Raw genomic sequence first — 20,063 nt, 5'->3', positions numbered from 1 at the left:
TTATTTCACATGTAATAACCTTGTCTGCCCAAGAAGCTAGAAGCTGTTGAGGGCAGGAGTCATGTTTTATGATGCTTTATAATAGTGATGTTTTATACATTTTAAAATATATAACCTTCTGTCCAATTCAACTTACTTACTTACCCACCCTCAAGCCTACAAGCAGACATATGTGCCAGAATCTGATTAGATGCCCAAAGAATACTTGCCAATGAATACAATGATGAATGAATGGCAAAAATATCTCCTGTTCCACTGGGATACAATGCCTTAGAGAGGAAGAAGGAGAAGAAATAGACTTCCTTTAAGGCAAGGGCAAAAGAAACAGCCAAGGACATAATGGGGCACTTTGAACTGTAGAGCAGAAGCAGGGGGCTGCTAGTTGAAAGGACATTCCTGCCTGATGGGGAAACAGCAAAACAAGAACTTGAGGCAGTAGGATGTAGTGGAGACAGCCCTGGGAGTTAAAGCTTTAGCAGATTTTAGTTAAGCTGTGTGACTTTGGATGAGTCACTTTTCTCTGGGTCTCGGTTCTCTCCTCTGTAAAGTGAAGGATTTGGAGCCTTAAAGGTCTTTTTTAGTGCCAGAATTCTGGGTTCAAATGTACTCCTCCTTAAGTAGTTGATTACAGAAACCTTAATTAGGATTTTAATGAATGACACATTTTTGTTTAAGCAGAATTCTCTTAATGCCCTGGGAACCTATGCAAGGTGTCTGTTCTAAGAACAGCAGTTCAATTCATTTGTCTTAAACAAAGGTTAGTGTTTCCTTGTGTGTTTTTGGTATTTATATTACCTGTTCCCCAGGGCAATTATCCAACTATTCTTTGTGACCCTATTTGGGATTTTCTTGGCAATGATACTGGAGTGGTTTACTATTTCCTTTTCCAGCTCATTTTAGAGATGAGGAAACTGAGGCAAGCATGATTAAGTGACTTGCTTGGGGTCACATAACTAATGTGTCTAAGGCCAGATTTCAACTCAGGTCTTCCTAACTCCAGGTCTGGCACTCTATCTACTATGCCACCTCACTGCTCTGTGACAATCTTCCATTAGACTAAAAATTATTTTTCATGAAAGCTTTTATCTTTTATCTTCTTTCCCATATTTCCCTCTTGTGCTATCATTTTGGAGGGTATAAAGGGTAGTGCACTCACTGGCCTAATGAGTTGTGGTCATTAAGAGGCAATGCGGCTTTAGTGGAGAGGGAGATGGCCTTGGAGTCAGGAAGACCTGAGTTCAAGTCCTGACTCTGACACCTATTGGCTGCATGACATTTGGCATGCCAATTAACCTTGGTACCCCAGGGAATTCTCTAAGACTAGTAATTGTACAGATGGTACTGACCTACACTGGCAGGAATTTGCTCACTGGGAGTTCTCTGGTCAATACCAATGAAATCATAGATCTGATTCAAATAATGAACATTCAAAAAAGAAGACCTCAGTTACTTGTTCTTATCTCTATGGAAAAGGCCCTTTTCCACGATGATGAATAACAAGCACTGTGGGAACAGGTGTGCTTTAAACTGTTTTTTTTTTCTTTTTTACTCCAGCTGCTTGGGTTGGTTATACACAGAATCATTAACTCATTCATACCCCACAATAATGACCAAGGACACATTTGAAAGTGACTGAGGTCAAAGAACCAGAGAAAAGCTATTGGTTCACAGCACTGAGACCTTAATTACACTCAATACACTGAACAAGTTTGAACATTCTCTGGCAAATCACCATTATGAGGCAGGATGGAGAGAAACAGCTTGGCAAAATGAATAGAGAACTGTCCGGAGAATCAAGAAGGCCTGGGTTCAAGTTCTACCTCCAATACATACTGGCTGAAGGATTCTGGGCAAGTCATTTATCTGTTATGTCCTCAGGGAAGGAATTCTCTAAGGCTATGGAGCTGATGAGAAGGTACTGATCTGCACTGGTGGAGAGAGTGGTCTTCATTTGGGGATTTCACCAGTTAAATCAGGTGCCTGCCATCCCTTTCCCCAAAGAACAGAATTATTTTTTAAAAGAAACAGTATGGGAATTTCTAAATTTCTAGGTTTGGTGATTCTTTCACAGAAATGGCATTGTGAAATTTCTTCATTTCAGAGCCAGGGCTAATAACAGATTTTCGTATGAGAGATCCTAAAGGTCCAGGTATTTCTTATAGTTGTAAAAGGAACCTACCCAAACTACTATGATCTCTCCTCCCTGTTAACACTCCCAGTGTTAAGGAACTGTTGCCAAAGGCCTCTAAGGGCAAACAGTCTTGCTGAGTTCCCTTGGCTTCTTTGATGACAACTTCTTCTGGCCTTTGCTCTCTGCTTAGCTTTCAGTGTCCAGAGTTTCTCTCTTATCTGTCCCCACTTGTTTCTGCCAGCCTGTTGTTCATGATCGCCAGGGCCCCCACCCCTCCTGAGAATCCTTTGTGTCGGGCTGACACACTGGCTTGTTGAGGACATCCGTTGGCTGTTTCTGACAGCTGCTTCTGCAGGATGGCTAGTGAGACTTTGTTGGAGGCTAAGAAGTCCTTCATGGAGATCATCTCTCCTGAGAGGCGATGTCCATCTGTTTCATTCTCAATCACACCATCTGTCTCAATAGAGATTTCTTGTCCACTCCGCACATTGCTGGGAGTGACCACATTTCTCCATAAGAGTAGGGCCTTTCTTTGGCACTGGCAACACCGGCATTTCATTTTCTTCAAGATCCAGTTGACGGACTGCTTGATGAGGATGGAGATCACGTTGAACAAGGAATAAATGCAGCAGACGCCCATCAGGATGAAGACAAAGTAGACAAAGTTGCCAAAGTGATAGAGCCCTTGGCTCTCATACTGGGCATTCTGGCTACTGAGGTCACCAAAGCCAATGGTGCTAAAGGCCACAAAACAGAAATAAAGAGAATCAAAGTAGCTCCAACCTTCAATGGGGGTGTACATGGCAGAGGCACAACAGGAGATGATGAGGGATGCCATGCACAGGATGAGCATAACATAATACACGGAAGGCTTCCATCCCACCATGCTGTCAGCCTCTGAGGTCCCAGAACCTCTTTGGTTATCAGATTGCAGGACCCCCTTCTTTCGGAGCTGCCTCTCATGACATGACTTCATGATGTAGGCAATGACCGTAATAAATGTTCTAAGAAGAGGTTGAAGAATAAGATGGTGCCTGCACATCCGATAAGACCATAAAATATCAGAAAAACTTTGCCTCCAACAGTTGCTGGTGTTGTCACGACAAAACCTATACAAAATGGGAGGAGAGAAGATTTAATGAAGAAGGTCTTGGCATTTATAGGATCAAGGTTTCCATTTTGATGGAAGGACAAAAGCACGGAAGGAAAATTACCTTAAAATGACTCCAATTCTTTCTATAGAGAAATTCTCATTGCCTTACTAAATGAGGCATAATAATAATCTGACAGCAATAATAGCTGCCTTTGACACCTTAAGATCTGCAAAATTACCCTTACAAGTATTATCTCATCTAGACTTTACAAAAGCTCTGTGAAACTAGTGTTACAAGTACTACCAATTAACACAGCATCCCCAATTTACAGATGAGGAAAATGGAGCTAAAAGGGATTAAGCAATGTGTCTTCAATGATATATAAAGATTTACAGACAGCATATTCCATCCTGCCACTCACTAAGCTATGAGGACTCACTCACTGGAGGTATCTTACCAAATCCTGACTCTAAGCTGAGCATCCTTTCTATTATACAACACTACCTATAATATGTAGTGGAAAGAACATAAAACCTAGAACCAGGAAAATTGGATTCTAGGCCTGGTATCACTTACTTGTGTGTCCTTGAGCAATTCATTTCTCCTTACAATGTAAGCTCCATAAAAGAAAGGATTTCTATTCTTTGTATCTGGACCTCTCTTCTTGCCACCACACCCACCTACCTTCATACTTAGCACAGTGTAGTGTTATGATGATAATAACAGATAATTTGGAGAAGCAGATAAATGTGTCAGGGCCAAATAGAGCTTCAAGTCAAGAGCCACAGATTGACAGGCTTCAGTGAGGAAGGAGGGGGTAAAACACTCCTGGATATCAAACCCCTCCCCCTAAACAGTTGCTGTATTTCAGTTGGAAGATGGAGACTGTTTAAGATTCTTCTGGTAAATTTCTGTTATGGCTGAACCCCAATGATGTTCCCTTTTTTAATTTATATTCCTCACAGGTCTGATAGAGGAATAAGTAGAAGCTAGCTATCTAACTGATGAGGACAAAGATAAATGATCTTCTTAAAACTGGCAGCAGACAGGATTCAAACTAGATGTCCAGACTGAGTTGTGGGTATTCCCCCAAATAATTTCCAGGCACAGATTTGAGGGTATAGCTTATATTAAGAAGAATCCAGGAAAACTAAAGAGGTTAATGAAGGTTATAGGATAAGGAAAGGTGACCCTGAGCTGTTAGGTTGAAGCTGCCCTTCCCCCCACAGGAGGGGGTGAAGGGCACTTAACTAAAACTGGCTCACTTGCTATTAATGAATATTTTTACTCTCTAATCACTAAATATTTGTTGTATTGAAGTTGATAAAGATCAACCCTATTAAACAGGCTAACCCTTATGTAGAAACCACAATGGCTTATGCCACAATGGCTACTCAAGTGATCCCCAAGTCTGGAGTAATAAGCAGAGTGTCTGCTCACTTCAACCTCCAGAAAGCAACTGCCAACTCCTCTCAACTGCCCCCTCACCCAAAGTTCTCCAGGGGGGTCCCCTGGAATTCTGTGTGAGGCTGTCCCTGTATCTTTGCAGGGATTCCATGCTTTCCATCTCCACATAACAGTAGGAACACTGATTGACTGAGTCTTGATTTTTTCATTCATAAAATTTGTGGTTGGGCTAGATATTATCCTATGACGTTCTAGCTTTTATATTTAATGAGTTCATAAGGCAGTAAGGTTGTTGCTAGATAGCAAGTCAGCCAATTAAAAAAAACTTAGATCCCTTCCTTCCTCCATCCCCAGGTCAAGAGCAAGACAACTAAAGGCTAGTCCTGGGGAAAATCAGTCATATTATCATGGCTACAGTTTGTACACCATATTGCTTGAACCAGTCCCTTAATCCAAAAGTCCTGAGGGTCAACTTCAATCTGGGTCCCCTGATCAACAAGGAGACAAGTCCCTAGTAACATAGGTGATTCTGCAGTCTGGACAAGTGGGCTGCCCCAGGAGAAACTAAGAAACTACCTTCAGTAACCACCTGATCAAGTGTAATGAAGCACTAACCAGTTTTCTAATTCAATTAAGTTCTCTTTCTCCTAGAGTACAAACAGCTACAACACTCCTTCTCTCCTCCCCCCCCCCCCCAATTTGGTAAAGGAAGTGAATAGAATGGAATTAAGAGATGGAATTAAGTGGTTTAACAAAATTTAACAAATAAGCAATGTCGAGCCATATCAACCAATCAGATGTGTCTAAGACAGAAGAACAGTAAGGGCTAGGCTAGTGATGGGCAAACTTTTTAAAGAGGGGGCCAGAGTAAAGGAAATGCTCATCTGTCAGTCTGTTTCTAAGGCAACTCTTTCCAAGTTTCATTGTATTGTTTCCTACTCATTATATTCGTCAGATTAGTAATAATGTTGCTCTGGCAGATAGAACATTTCAGGGGGCTGCATCTGGCCCAGCAGGCCATAATTTGCCCATCACTGGGCTAGGTAATGGGGATTAAATGACTTGCCCAGGGTCACACAGCTAGGACATACTGAAGTCACATTTGAATGCAGCACTTCCCACCTCTGGCCTGACTCTATCCACTGAGTCACCTAGCTGCCACCTATATTATTATTAATTAAAAATAAGTATTATTATTATTTATTAACATTAATTTGGAGACAGAATTTCAAATGACCTTGGAATGCAATCTCCTCCATGAAATCATTCCAATTTTTCCCTAGGAATTTGTCAGAAATTTCCTTGCAAATTTTATGGATTATTTTATATCTTTATAATAAGCATCTTATATTATTTACATACATATCATATGTGCTCACTACACTGAATGGTCTATATCTCTCCCCATACCTAACAGTGCTCTTCACTCAGTGAATATTTAATAAATGTATACCAAATGAATAAAATTTTGAAAGTTATTTTACTTATAAGTTTATAGATTGGTGGTAGCTGGAAGAAAGTTAAAACAGCATTTGACATGACTTCTTCACTTTACAGATGATGAAACTTAAGCCTAGAGGTTTGTCCAAGGTTTTATTCATTACAATATGGTGAGACTAGAACCCCAGCCAACTGACTCCTACCAGTTCAGTGCTCTTTCCACTATACTATTAATCAAGCAACAAACATTAAGTAAGCACCTACTTTGTATGTGCTAGGCATGTGCTAGGCATCATGGATACAATATAAAAGGTACACCTTTCTTGACCTCAGAGAGCTTACCTTTTACTAAGGGAATACAACATGTTTGCAGGTAAGTTAAAAGCAGGATATATACAAAATAAAAATGCTGTGATGATAAGTGGGTAGGGAGTAAACCTCCTACATGCACAAGGGATTCTATTCCATCCCATCTTCTCTAGCCAGTTGCTCCCTCCATCTTCTTCACTTTTCTTATCTTCAATTTCTCCTTATCTATTGGCTGATTCCCAACTGCCTATAAATATGTCATTATCTCTCCCATCCTTAGAAAACTTTCTCTTGATTTGTCTATCCTGTTTAGCCATCATCCTCTATCTTTTCTCCCTTTTGTGACTAATCTCTTTGAGAAGGCCATCTACAATAGATGCTTCTACTTCCTTTCCTCTCACTCTTTTCTCTTACAGTCTGACTTCCAAACTTCAATATTTGACTGAAACTGCTCTCTACAAAATTTCGAATGGTTTCTTAATTACCAGTGTGTTACCAATTTTGACCTTTTTTCCAAACCTTATCCTTTTTGGCCTCTTTGCATCCTTAGATCCTCAGTCATTTTCTTCTTGACACTCTTATTTCTAGGTTTTGTGATGATACTTTCTTCTACTTCTCTTCCTACCTATGTGACTGCTTTTTCTCTGCCTACTTTGCTGAATATTCATCCACACAAAAGCTGATAACCATGAGTATCCCTCAAGGCTTTGTTCTGGGTCCTCTTATTTTCCATCTATAATATTTCACTTGGTTTCATCAACTCTCATGGTTTCAATTATCTCTCTATGAAGATGATTCTCAGATCTACTTGTCCAGGCCTAATATCTCTCCTGAATTTTAGTCTTGTGTCTCCAACTGCCTTTCTGACTGGATCTCAACTGGATGACCTGAAGACTTTTTATTAAGCCCAATAATTTCAAAACTGAACTCCTAACCACCCCCCCCAAACCATTTCCTCTTCCTAGCTTTCCAGTTATTGTTGAGGGTATCATCATCCTTCTAGTGCCCCAAGCTTAAAGCCTAGGTGTCATCCTTGACACCTCATTCTCCCATCCCATATCCAGTTAGCTGTTAAATCATGCTGTCTCTACCTTCATAATATCTCTCCTAAATACCTCCTCCCTTCCCTCTTCTGCTACTGCCACCACCCTCATGCTGACCCTCATCACTGCATGCTTCCACTATAGCAATAGCCTGCTAGTTAGACTCCAAGTTATCCTTTACTTTAGCTCTTTCTCCAGTCACTGTCAAGTATGACCATATCACATTCACTCCCATTCAATAAACTCCAATGATTTCTGATTATCCTAGTATCAAATATAAATCCTATGGCTCTTAAAGTTCTTAACTATTCATAACCTGGCTCCTCCTCACCATATCTACTTTTCTTAAAAATTATCCCCTTCCATATGATTAGAGTTTTGATTTTAAAGGATCACTCTACTGCAGATATGAATAACATGGAAATAGGTTTTGAACAATGATACATGTACAACCCTGAAGCTTGTGGGCTTCAGGAGTGGGGAGGAAAGAGCAGGAAGTGGGGATCATGAATCATAAAACCATGGAAAAATATACTAAATAAAAAAAGGAAAAAAAAAGAAAATCATGATAAAAAAAAGAAATTATCCCCTTCCATATATTTTGTGATTGAGTGACATAGGCCTCCTTGCTGTTCCTCATATGAGACATTTCATCTCCCAAGTTTAAGCATTTTTATTGATTGTTCTCCATGCTTGGAACGCTCTCCTGCCTCATCTCCACCTCAGCTTTCTTGGCTTCCTCTAAGTCTCAGTTAGAGGCCATAAGAAATGAGTAAAAGGATGATTACAAAAAATCCTGGGAAAATATACAAAGTGATGCAAAGTGAAGTGAGCAGAACCAAGAAAACATTGTACATGGTAACAGCAATAATGTATGATAATCAACTGTGAATGACTTAACCATGATCAGAAATGCAAGGTTCTAAAACAACTACAAGTGATTTATGACAAAATAAGCCATATACTGCCACAGAAGAAACTCATGAAGTCTGAATGCAGATTGGAGCATGCCATTCTTCGCTTTATTTCTTCCATGAATTTTTCTCTACTGTAAGTGACATGTCTTCTCTTGCAACATGACAAAGATGGAAATATGTATTAAATGATAATATCTGTACAACCTATATCATATTACCTGCCATCTTGGGAGGGTGAATGAGAGGGAGAGAGGGGGAGAACATGAGTTGCAAAATATCAGAAAATGGTTATTAAAATTATATCTTCATATTATCTGGAAAATATAAAAATTAAAAAAGAAAAAGTCTCAGTTAAAGTCCCATTTTCTGTAAGATGTCTTTCCCTGTCCTCCTTAATCTTAGTTCTTTCCTTTTGAGACTACTCCCAATTTATCCTGAATATACTTTCCTGCTGCTATTTAGAGTCATACCCCATTGGACAGATTTTTTTTTTCTGAGTAAGACATTATTCTGAGCATTTGATAAAAATTACACAATTTACCATAGTAACCTTGAAGTGCCTTGGTACCGATGATTATGTGATGGGAGAAAATACTACTTAGAAAACAGAATGGAAAGGACAGTTTTAATCACTTTGGTGATCTAAGGGAAAGTTCCGCTACAATGGAAAAAATCATTGGTTTGAAATGAGAGGACCCTTATGACCTTGGGTAAGTCATTTAACTTATCTGGGCCTCAGTTGCAAAATGAGAGTTTATACTAAGTGATCTCTGAGCTCCCTTCCAGCTCTAAGCTGATGATCTTAGGAACAATTTCAGAGGATAGACCTGAGTGAAGTGTTCTGCTTGTGCTGGCAGAGAAGGAGAAGGTGGGGTGAAGGGGAGACTGGTTTTGCTCATTCCATTATATTCACCTAGATCTTGAGTCTTCTGTCCCTACAAAATACCCAGGCAATGATGCTATTCCCAGGAGCCAGAGATGACATTTTTCAATAGAGGAATCAAACAATTCAACCTTTGGATTTTTTTCATTTTCTTTTGTATTTTGTATTTTGTATTCATTTTCTTTGTATATTTCTTATAGATCAAAATATCTGCTGGGTTTTGGATTTCTTCCCTAGGAGAAACTGAAACTCCTTTAGTTCATTTAAAATTCATTTTTTACCTTCTATAATTATGCTCATCTTTGCTGGGTATGTCATTCTTGGTTGCAAGCCCATTTCTTTTGCTCTACAAAATGTTATTTCATGTCCTTTATTCTTTTAATATTGTGGCTGCTAAGTCTTATGCTATTCTTACTGTAGCTCCACAGTATTTAATTTTTTTCTCATTGCTTGCACTATTTTCTTCTTAACCTGGGAGCTATGGAGTTCAGCCACATATATGTTTATCTCTTGATCTATTTTCCAGGTCAATTTTTTTTGATGTTTCATTTTTTCCCCTATTATTTTCTTCTTTTGGTTTTCTTCATTATTTCTTGGCTTAGGGAACGGTTAGCTTCTCTGTGTCCAATTCTATTTCTTAACACATTATTTTCTTCTGTGAGTTTCTGCATTTCTTTTCCCTTTTGAATGATCTTTCTAACATTATTTTCCTGGTTTTCTTGCATTGCTCTTATTTTTTCTAATTTTTTTCTCAACTGATTTCACTTGGTTCTTGAAGTCTTTTTAAAGCTTTTCTAAAATCTCTTTTTGAGCTTGCGGCCACTTGTTATATTTATTTGCTGATCCTGAAGTAGACTTTTTACTTCACACTGCATTCTGAGTTTGAGCCAAAGTCTTTTTTTGTCCCCATAAGAGCTATCAATAGTTGGATTATTTGTCTTTTACTTGACCATCTCTATTTATTTATTTTTTTAATTTTAGTGGCCAGGCCAATCAATTTAATTATTTGTTTTGGCCAGAATCCTAGGATTTCTAGTGTGTTAGAATATGCTACTTGAGGTTTCAGGATTTTTTTGTTTATTTTTTCCTTGGTCCTATTTAATTGTTCCAATTTTTATAGTTTAGGGTTGGATGTACTCCCAGTACCTGGATCAAATCCCAGTCCATGATTAACTTCAGGTGTTCTAAACAGAGACCATGGACAATTCTGCCATTGCAACTACAAGCAGCCAGTCTGCCTCCTGCTATGGCAGCAACTAGGCAGTGATGGGCAACCTTTTGAGCTTTGTGTGTCAAAATTCACCAAAAAGCTTGGCATAACTCAGATAGTGTGTCATTTTGAGAAAAAAACTCCATAATTTAACGATATTTATAGTTTAAATAACAAAAATGTGTAATTGTAATATATAACTGTATTTAATAAACCAAAATAAACAAATTAATATAGGTAGAATTTTCATCTATAGTGCACAGAGTGCCTGTGTTACACTACAATAAATATTTCATCCTTGGAATGTGGCCCCATACTTCTCTTTATGAGGCCACATGTGGTGCATGTCATTGAAAATGGTTATGTGTGTCAGTGCTGACACATGTGTCATAGGTTTGCCATCCCCAAACTAGGGACTCCCCTCTCCTGGGAGTGACCACAGCTGACAGGACCTCAGTCCTTCAGCAACCACACTCACTGGTGTGTGCTCCTTCCTTACTCTTCCTCTCCTACTACTATAGCCTAGGATAGTGCAGGTGTTCAGGCAAGGTTCCTCGGGTCTCCCATATATATGAAATAGTTCATTAGCAGCGAGAATTGAGCTCCTGCCCTTAGGGTCCAGCATCTGAAGATTCTTTAGTGTCCATTCTATCAATTCCCAGCTGTGGGCCAACAGGGGTCTCTGGAGTCAAAGCTGCAGCAGATATTGCTGCTCTCAGGGCCCTCTCCCCACAAATTTTGGGGATATAAGCTTCTGGGTTCAGCAAACAAAATAAGATTGCTAATCTTGCCCTTCAGGGTTACCTTCTTGATCCTAAGCTTTCTTCTCTGTTCCTGCCTCCAGGGCCTATGGTGGTGAGACAGGCAGGGAAGTCAGAAGCGTTCTTCCCTAGTTGTGCTTGGATGTTCAATTTCACATCTGAATTCTGTTTTTGCTGCTTTTAGCACTGATTCTGTGGAGTTATTTTTGGTTGCTTGGGGTGGGGATATCAGGAAGGCAAGAATGCTTCATGCCCTGCTCTTCCATCTTCCCACAATGCCTGGATAGTTATCTTCCACTCCCATTCTCTCCATTCTCCTCTCCAGTTTTGCACATGCCCATTTGCTTCTACTGATTCTTTTAAAAAAATTCTTAACATCTGTCTTAGAATTAATATGAAATATTGGATCCAAGGCAGAAGAGCAGTAAGGGCTAGGCAATTAGGACTAAGTGTCACATAGCTAGGCAGTGTCTGAGGCAAGATTGCAACCCAAGACCTCCTATCTCCAAACTTGGCTCTCTGTGCTTCAACTGATTCATGTATAGCATGATCTCTATTCTTTCCACTCTCAATGCACTCTTTGGGATGTGCTCTAGCTATTCTGTCTTTGTTTTATAGGTTTCTGTACCATACTGTTGACTAATATGGAGTCCACTAAAACCCTTAGATCTTTTTCATGAGAACTGATATTTAGTTATACTTTCTGTTAAAAATATATGAGAGATGTAATGGGGATAATTTGAGGAAAGGTGTGTGGGATAAGGGAATTTGAAAGGAGGTTGTCAGAGACTTGCTAAGTGAGTAATCTAGGTTACAGGTAGGCTGGGATTAAGGAGATTCAGGATATAATAGGGCTGAAGTCAGGAGTATAACACAGAAGGGAAACAGAGATCTTCAGGGAGAGGAGAAATTAAACTAAACAGACAAACAGCAGGCTTTACAGACTGGGACTTAGACTCAAACACAGGCAGAGGGAAATAGACTAAACTGAAATTAACAACAGGCTTAGTTAATTTCACAGGAAGGGACTTGTTTTGAAGTTACACCTTCCTTCAAGATGGATACCCCGGCTTCCCTTCAAACCCAGAGTATGTTGGTTCTTTCCCTCTTCTTCCCTCTCTTAAATAAGTAACAGACAAATTATACTAATAGGTCTGTTGAAACATAAAAGGGTTTATTATCTTTGAAAGGATGATTTGTCAGGAAAGTGGATTGAGGATAGCCCTAACAGTTGTCTCAGGAACTTAAGGTGGGGGAAGGGAGGCAGAGATGAAGTCTGAGTAAGGACCAGCCTTTAACTCAACTTACAAAATAAATGATGACTGACTAGTTTCTCTATATCTAATATTGTCAAATAACAATTAACCCTTCACAGATTTTAACTCCTCTCTAATTACTCTCCTTATTAACTCCACAGACATATAAGGTAAGGGAGGGAAGGTAGGAAATAATATTGGGAAGGAAGATATAAAGGGTTTATCCAAATAACAGTTTCTTAAATATATCAAAGCTAGGCTAAATTTCAATTGTACAGATAGGTAAGGAAGCAGCTCAGTTGGTTAGACAACCTCTCTCCATGGGAGACTCAAACCAACTGTCTTTTTCCCTCAAGATTCCAAACTCCTAACTGCTTTAGAACTCAGCCAAAGCTTGAAAAAACTATATGATCCCGGTTTAAAAATATAAAAAAAATATATGAGATAAATGAGGGATAGCACAAAGAGCAGCAGTAGCTTTATAATACTAGACAATAGAAAAGGGCTGTGCTCTCCTCAGCCTGACAGCTCTGTTGGACTGATTGTAGATGCTGGTAGATCAGTGAGAGGTTGGAGCTTCTTCACCCTCTCACTCACCCTGGCTTGACCTGGCCAGAGCCAAACCAAAGGATAGGGAAGGATACTGATGTTCTTCTTAGATGGTTGTAATGTTGTTTTCTATTGACAGCAGGTATGTTAGTTCTCAAGGTCTCTCAGACAAGGTAGCTAAATTGTAGGTACAGATGCATACTCACCCTCTTAAACCTCCCTCCACCCAAGAATGCTCCAGAATGAGCTGAGTTGTGCTGTGCATGATGGGTATTATAGGGTTGGTTCCAACTGCCTTTTGGCCTTGGCTCATGCCACCTGGGTGCATTCTGAGGTCTTCAACCGATGATCCTGTCAATCAAGATGATTTCCATTTTGTCCCAGTAATTCCTTATAACATTTCACTACCAGTATTTAAGAAACTGCTTTCTTGAAATCAATAGTAGAATCTAACTCCTTTATCGTTATTAAATTTCATCTCATTTGGTTTGGTCCATTATCCTAGCTTCTTGAGATCATTTTATATTCTGATTTTGCCATCCCAGGTGTTAGTTATCCTTCCCCATTTTGTGTTATGTACAAATTTGACAGTCCTGCCTTAGACACATTATATAAGCCACTGATAAAAAATGAACAGAACAGTCAACAACAGATTCCTGCTGCACTCCACAAGAGAACTTCAAACCTGGCACCAAGACAATAATGATTACTCTTTTAATTAGTATTTCAATCAATTCTCAATTCTCTAGCTGCTAGTGTCAGCCCCTTTTATCTATCATATTTACTTATATTTGTACAAATTGTTTCCCTTTGATCAAATGTAAACTCCCTGAAGGCAGGAACTATTTCATTTTTTACTTTGTATACCTAGCACCATTTTATAGTGCTTGGGAAAGGAATACACATTTCACTTTATAAATATTGTCCCATTTGATTCTCGCAACTCCTCAAAGTAGGTAATCATTATTCCCATTTTAATAATTGAGGAAACTGAGGCAATCAGAGGTTATGTGACTTATCCAGGATCACATAATTAGTTAGTGTCTGAGGTCAGAATAAGAATAGACAAGGAGCAAACATAATAGGAGGAGATAGCTACAAACAACAAATATCATAAGGAGCTCATATGACATATTGGGAAAAATAAATGGAAATGTTGACAATTTAATCTCATCTCCTCCCCTCTCTTCCATATTTGAATGATTTTGCCCCAGAACGTATAGAAAGAGGAATTTAGACTAAGGATACCTGAATCTGAAATCTAGTTTTGACCTTTTCTGGCTGTTTAACATTTTCAATGAATTCATTCTAGTCTTTTGAGCCTCAGGTTCTTCAATGGAATATTAATAGCTGTTTTACCTAACCTATAGTATTGTGAGTTAGAGTGACCACAGCTACTTAGTACTTCTTTATAGCGGAGCCAAAGAAGTAGAGACTGATGATCTGGAAGGGAATTTCAAGATGATCTAATCTAAACCCTTCCTTTACTAGTCTGGGGTGTACTCTACTTCCTTTTCCTGCTTCCCCTCCAGCTAGATTTATTTATAGACTTCTTCTTCTGGGCTGGGCATCAGATGCTACATGTCTATAAGTAGAGAGCAGCCTTTTCCTGAGAGAACCAAACTGATCATGACTCCTTCCTGCTTTGTCCTTCAGCTGTTCAATCATGTCTGACTCTTTGTGACCTTGTAGACCATACTACGCCTATACTGTTCATAGAGTTTTCTTGGCAAAGAGTGAAATTGATTCTTCAGTGGATTAAGGCAAAGAGAGGTTAAATGACTTGTCCAGGGTCACACAGTTAGTAAGATCCAGATTTGAACTCAGGCTCTCCTAACTCCAGGCCTAGCACTCTTATCCACCAAGCCATCTAGCTGCATTCCTGCCTATTCCATGAATAATTGTAGAACACAATATTCCAATCTGAAATAGTTTTCAGATAAATTCTGTCTACAACAGAATTTTGTCCATATGACAAAAAAGAATGGTTAATGGGTGGGGAGAACTAATTCAAACATTAGTTTCTAAAACTATCTAATAGTTCAGATGGAATGATTTTCCATGAATCTTTCTTAACAATCAGAGTGGATTTTGTTTTTAGGATTTTGTAACAACTTCTGAGAAAGAAAGCACCATATGTTGTGAAACAAAGGGTGGGAATGTTTGATATACAGAAATAAAAGGGAAGAACAAGAGAAGAGACAAGGGTGTTGGGAGTTCAGAGGAAGGACAAAGGATCAACTGTTGACAAAAAAGAAATGAGAGGAAAAATACAAGACATTCAGTTGTCAAGATCCTCCCACTCCCCCCCCCCCAAATCTATCCTCTCCTTTTTATTCACACTGTTATGACTAACAAGGTGTGTGGCAACTGGGTGCTAGTGTGTGAAAATGTAATGAGTCTGGACCATGGATAGGGGTGACTGCCAAACAAGCTACTGCTCAATCACATTCTTCTACCACTTCTAGCATACATAATACATGTAATGCACAGAGAGCCTTGACATTTGAAAATGCTGAAAGAGGCAGCTAGGTGCTGTGGTGGATTGAGTACTGGGCTTGCAATAAGGAAGACATCTTCCTGAACTGAAATCTGGCCTCAGATACTTTCTACCTGTGGAATCCTGGGCAAGTTTCTTAACCCTGTTTGCCTCCATTTCCTCATCTGTAAAATGAGCTGGAGAAGGAAATGGCAAAGCACTATTTTAAAAAATTCTTGCTAAGAAAACCCTCAACTTCTAAAGAGTTATGTTAGGATGTCAGAACCATAGAAAAGAGGTAAGAAAACTTTTATTTTGTCTCCCAGTGAATAGTCTCACAACAGTAAAGGGGAAAATTTTCACATTGCTGGTGGGAAGTAAAGCAGCAACAGATTCCAACATGAGCAAAAGGAGCCTTTTGGACTCCAGGCTGCCATGTCTATTTTTTTTAAACCCTTAACTTCTGTTTATTGACTTATAGGTGGAAGATTGGTAAGGGTGGAAAATGGGGGTCAAGTGACTTGCCCAGGGTCACACAGCTGGGAAGTGTCTGAGGCCGGATTTGAACCTAGGACCTCCTGTCTCTAGGCCTGTCTCTCAATCCACTGAGCTACCCAGCTGCCCCCAGGATGCTCATTTTTATTATGTTAGCTCATCCTAACGATGAGCAATCAATGTTTTTCCAATTTTTTAGATCTAGTTTTAATTGTGTGGAAGATTTTTGAGGAGTGCAACATGGTCAGATATATAAATTATAAAGATTAATTTGACAGCTGTGTGATGAAGATAGACTATTTTTCTCAAGATACTAAAGGCAAGGAGACTAGTAAGAGGCCAGTAGAGTCACCCAAGAAAAGACATAAGTAACAATAACAAGTGTAAGAGCAATATGCCTGTGTGATCCTCTTTGAGTAGTCAGAGCCATGGACAGGGATTGCTGTCTTTCAGCCAGCACCTCACTCTGGCAAGGCCACATCCCCAGTGTTTCTTACCCCTTATCTTATCCATGAGTGGGTGTTGAAAAAGAAAATACTGGGAATGGGGGAATAACTAGATGCTAGACAAACTGGGGACACCCTCCCACCTCACAAGGGAAAGACTGACAGGGAAACACAGGGAAACCAAATGGGAATGTGAGATTTGGGAATGACAGTTGGTCAGCAAATGACAATCTATCAACCAGGGAAAACCAGTGAAGTGGGTAACTTCAAGATATGGATTCTTTATGGCTTAGAGGAAGTACAAACAAACTGGGTTTATTGATATTATATGAGGGAAGTGGAAGAGAGGGGTTTTCTATACTATGGAATAGCCCTAATGACTTAACTAAGTTCTAAACTAAGCTAAACCTCTTAGAATAAGAGGGGCTGGAGAGGTGGGCTTCTCACTGCACTGGTTTACGGTGCTCCAAGATGATCATAGATGTCACAGGAACCAGGAACAAGTCCAATACACAGCCAGACAATCCAAAAACTGCTCTACGGAGTAAGGTAGATAAATCTGTTGTCCACCAACAGATAATCCAGACCTTTCCTCAACCTGGGCCACGAATTTGCTTGAAATATCTTCTTCTCAGTGAAATCCAAATCCCACTCTATCCGCTCCTTCGATACCTGGCAGAGCTGGACCACACAGCCAATACCTCCTTCCTTCAGCTTGGTCAAACCACCCTCTCCTGTTTCAAACCCCAGCTTCATTCCATTATGGAACTCTCAGGTCTTTAGAGACAGCCTGACAGCCTGGGTGCTAATTTCCCACTTTCCTCATTATAGTGTGACTTATTCAGTCTCTGACTCTTGCCTCTTCCTATTTGGCCACACATTCCCTTAATTTTCCCATTACTTCTGCCTGGGCCCATTCAGAATTTAAATTAACACTTGTATTACTAAATGAATAGTAATTAATTATATCTAGTAGAAACTTCACATTCTACTCATGTTCCAGGTCCAACATAACTAAGGCCAGAAAAATAAAGGTCAGTCACTATTTCTCCCTAAATAAGAGAGGCTGAATCACTGAAATCTAGGAAGTTAATATGTGGCTATAAACAATTTGTCTGCCATCTGCAGCATGGGATGGAAGGAGACACAGCTTAATCTTAAAAATAGACATGGCAAGGGGGCAGCTGGGTAGCTCAGTGGATTGAGAGTCGAGCCTAGAGACAGGAGGTCCTAGGTTCAAATCCGGCCTCAGACACTTCCCAGCTGTGTGACCCTGGGCAAGTCACTTGACCCCCATTGCCTACCCTTACCAATCTTCCACCTATAAGTCAATACACAGAAGTTAAGGGTTTAAAAAAATTAAAAAAAAAATGAGCATCCTACCCAAATTAATTTACTTATTTAGTGCCATACCTATCAAACTACCAAGAGACTTTTTTACTGAACTAGAAAAAATATAACAAAGTTCATTTGGATGAACAAAAGATCAAGAATATCAAGGGAAATAATGAAAAAAATGTGGAGGAAGGTGGTCTAGCAGTACCAGATTTTGAACTGTACTATAAAGCAGCAGTCATCAAAAAAATATGGTACTGGCAAAGAGACAGAAGGGAGGATCAGTGGAATAGACTTGGGATAAGTGGCCTCAGCAAGACAGTATATGATAAACCCAAAGAGCCCAGCTTTTGGGACAAAATCCCACTATTTGACAAAAACTGCTGGGAAAATTGGAAAACAGTATGGGAGAGATTGGATTTAGATCAACATCTCACACCCTATACCAAGATAAATTCAGAGTGGGTGAATGACTTAAATATAAAGAAGGAAACTATAAGTAAATTAGGTGAGCACAGAATAATATACTTGTCAGATCTTTGGGAGGGGAGGGATATTAAAACCAAGCAAAAGTTAGATAAAATTACAAAATGTAAAATAAATAATTTTGATTACATTAAATTAAAAAGTTTTTGTACAAACAAAACCAAATGCAGTCAAAATTAGAAGGGAAGCAACAAACTGGGAAAAAATCTTTGTAACAAAAAACTCTGACAAAGGTCTAATTACTCAAATAGCTAAATCAATTTTACAAAAAAATCAAGCCATTCCCCAATTGATAAATGGTCAAGGGACATGAATAGACAATTTTCAGATAAAGAAATCAAAACTATCAACACACACATGAAAAGTGTTCTAAATCTCTTATAATTAGAGAAATGCAAATCAAAACAACTCTGATGAACCACCTCACACCTAGCAGATTAGCTAACATGTGTAAGGATTTTAATAGCAGCCATGTTGGATCAAGCTTGATGGCCAGTTACCTGAATAGAACCAGAATGAACTGAGGTGGCATGAGCCTTGTGTGAGCCAAGGGGCAGTTGGAAACTGCCTATAAAAGGGGCAAACCTGAACCAATCCTGGTCTCAGTCTTGAGATACAGCTGGGCAAGAAGGGAGGTTCTTGGGCTTAGGCTAGGGTAAAGTATATAGAGTATGTTCTGCTATAACTTTCAACTCTTATCAACCTAAATATTATTCAAACTCATCAACTTCAGTTCTCTGAACATCATCAAGAAGATTTATTCAAATCAAATCAACATCTGCTGAACAAACCTTCAAATAAGAAGAGGTCAGTCCTTTTGACCTGACCAGGCTATCAAGCCATCCAAAGGCTCCTGAAACATCAGTTAAATTATCTGGGAGATTCTACAATTATTCATCTATTTAGACATAACTTAGAAACCCTCTTCCCACTTTCCGTCATCAATCCCATTTCCCATCACCTATTTTACCAACATTAAACCCATTTACAAAGAAGCCATCTGCTAACCTGTCTGTGATATCTCAAGATTCCAAACAGGGTATCATTTGGAGTTCATCTTGGCTGTTAGGAAAATCTAAAGTTATTAATCCTTAAACATCTTCTGGGTTAATCTACAGGCAGAACCAGTTACTTAAACTAATTAGTCTTGTTAAATCTACCACACAAGCCTATTAGTTTAGTAATTAAAAGAACACTTCTTGTCTTCATTAGTTGCTTAGAGGTTTAGTGAGAACTGGTCAGCTGTGTTCACCAATCAGCTAATTCTTTGGTTCTAACTGCAATGTCAATTAGCAGCCAGAAAGCTATCTAACTATTGGACCAAGGAGATTCAACACCTTTCCTTTACTGTACCTAACTGCACTTGAGTTGGCCTCTTGGGATCATTATTTACATTTGAGACTCATTAGGATCAATACCCCAAGAAACCATCTTAACCATTACGAAATTATCTTAACACTTTCCCCTATATTATCATAACAGTTTCAGCACCAAATTATCTTAACATATGACAGCAAAAGAAATGGTGAATGTTGGAGGGGATGTAGTGAAATTGGGACATTAATGCATTGCTGGTGGAGTTGTGAATTGATCCAACCATTCTCAATGGTAATTTGGAACTATACTCAAAGGGTTATAAAAGACTGTCTGCCCTTTGATGCAGTCATACCATTGCTTGGTTTATACCCTAAAGAAGCATAGGGTAAAAGGCTTGTAGAAAAATATTTAGAGCTGTGCTCTTTGTGGTGGCAAAAATTTGGAAAATGAGGAGATGTCCTTCAATTGGAGAATGGCTGAACAAATTGTGGTATCTGTTGGTGAT

General features: G+C 39.2%; 1 protein-coding gene across 1 annotated transcript; it reads right to left on the bottom strand.

The window, feature by feature from the left end:
* Window positions 1-2,345: 2,345 nt before the first annotated feature.
* LOC123234038 (potassium channel subfamily K member 13-like) lies at window positions 2,346-17,176 on the bottom strand. Its single transcript, XM_044659992.1, is given in 3 exon segments — window positions 2,346-3,133; window positions 3,136-3,240; window positions 17,008-17,176. Coding segments are annotated over 3 exon segments (1,062 nt in total).
* Window positions 17,177-20,063: the final 2,887 nt, after the last annotated feature.

Source organism: Gracilinanus agilis, chromosome 2 (genome assembly GCF_016433145.1).
Source record: "Gracilinanus agilis isolate LMUSP501 chromosome 2, AgileGrace, whole genome shotgun sequence".
NCBI classification, from domain to species: Eukaryota; Metazoa; Chordata; class Mammalia; order Didelphimorphia; family Didelphidae; genus Gracilinanus; species Gracilinanus agilis.
The sequence above is the reverse complement of the archived record's forward strand: the minus strand, read 5'-3'. Positions and strand labels throughout refer to the sequence as shown.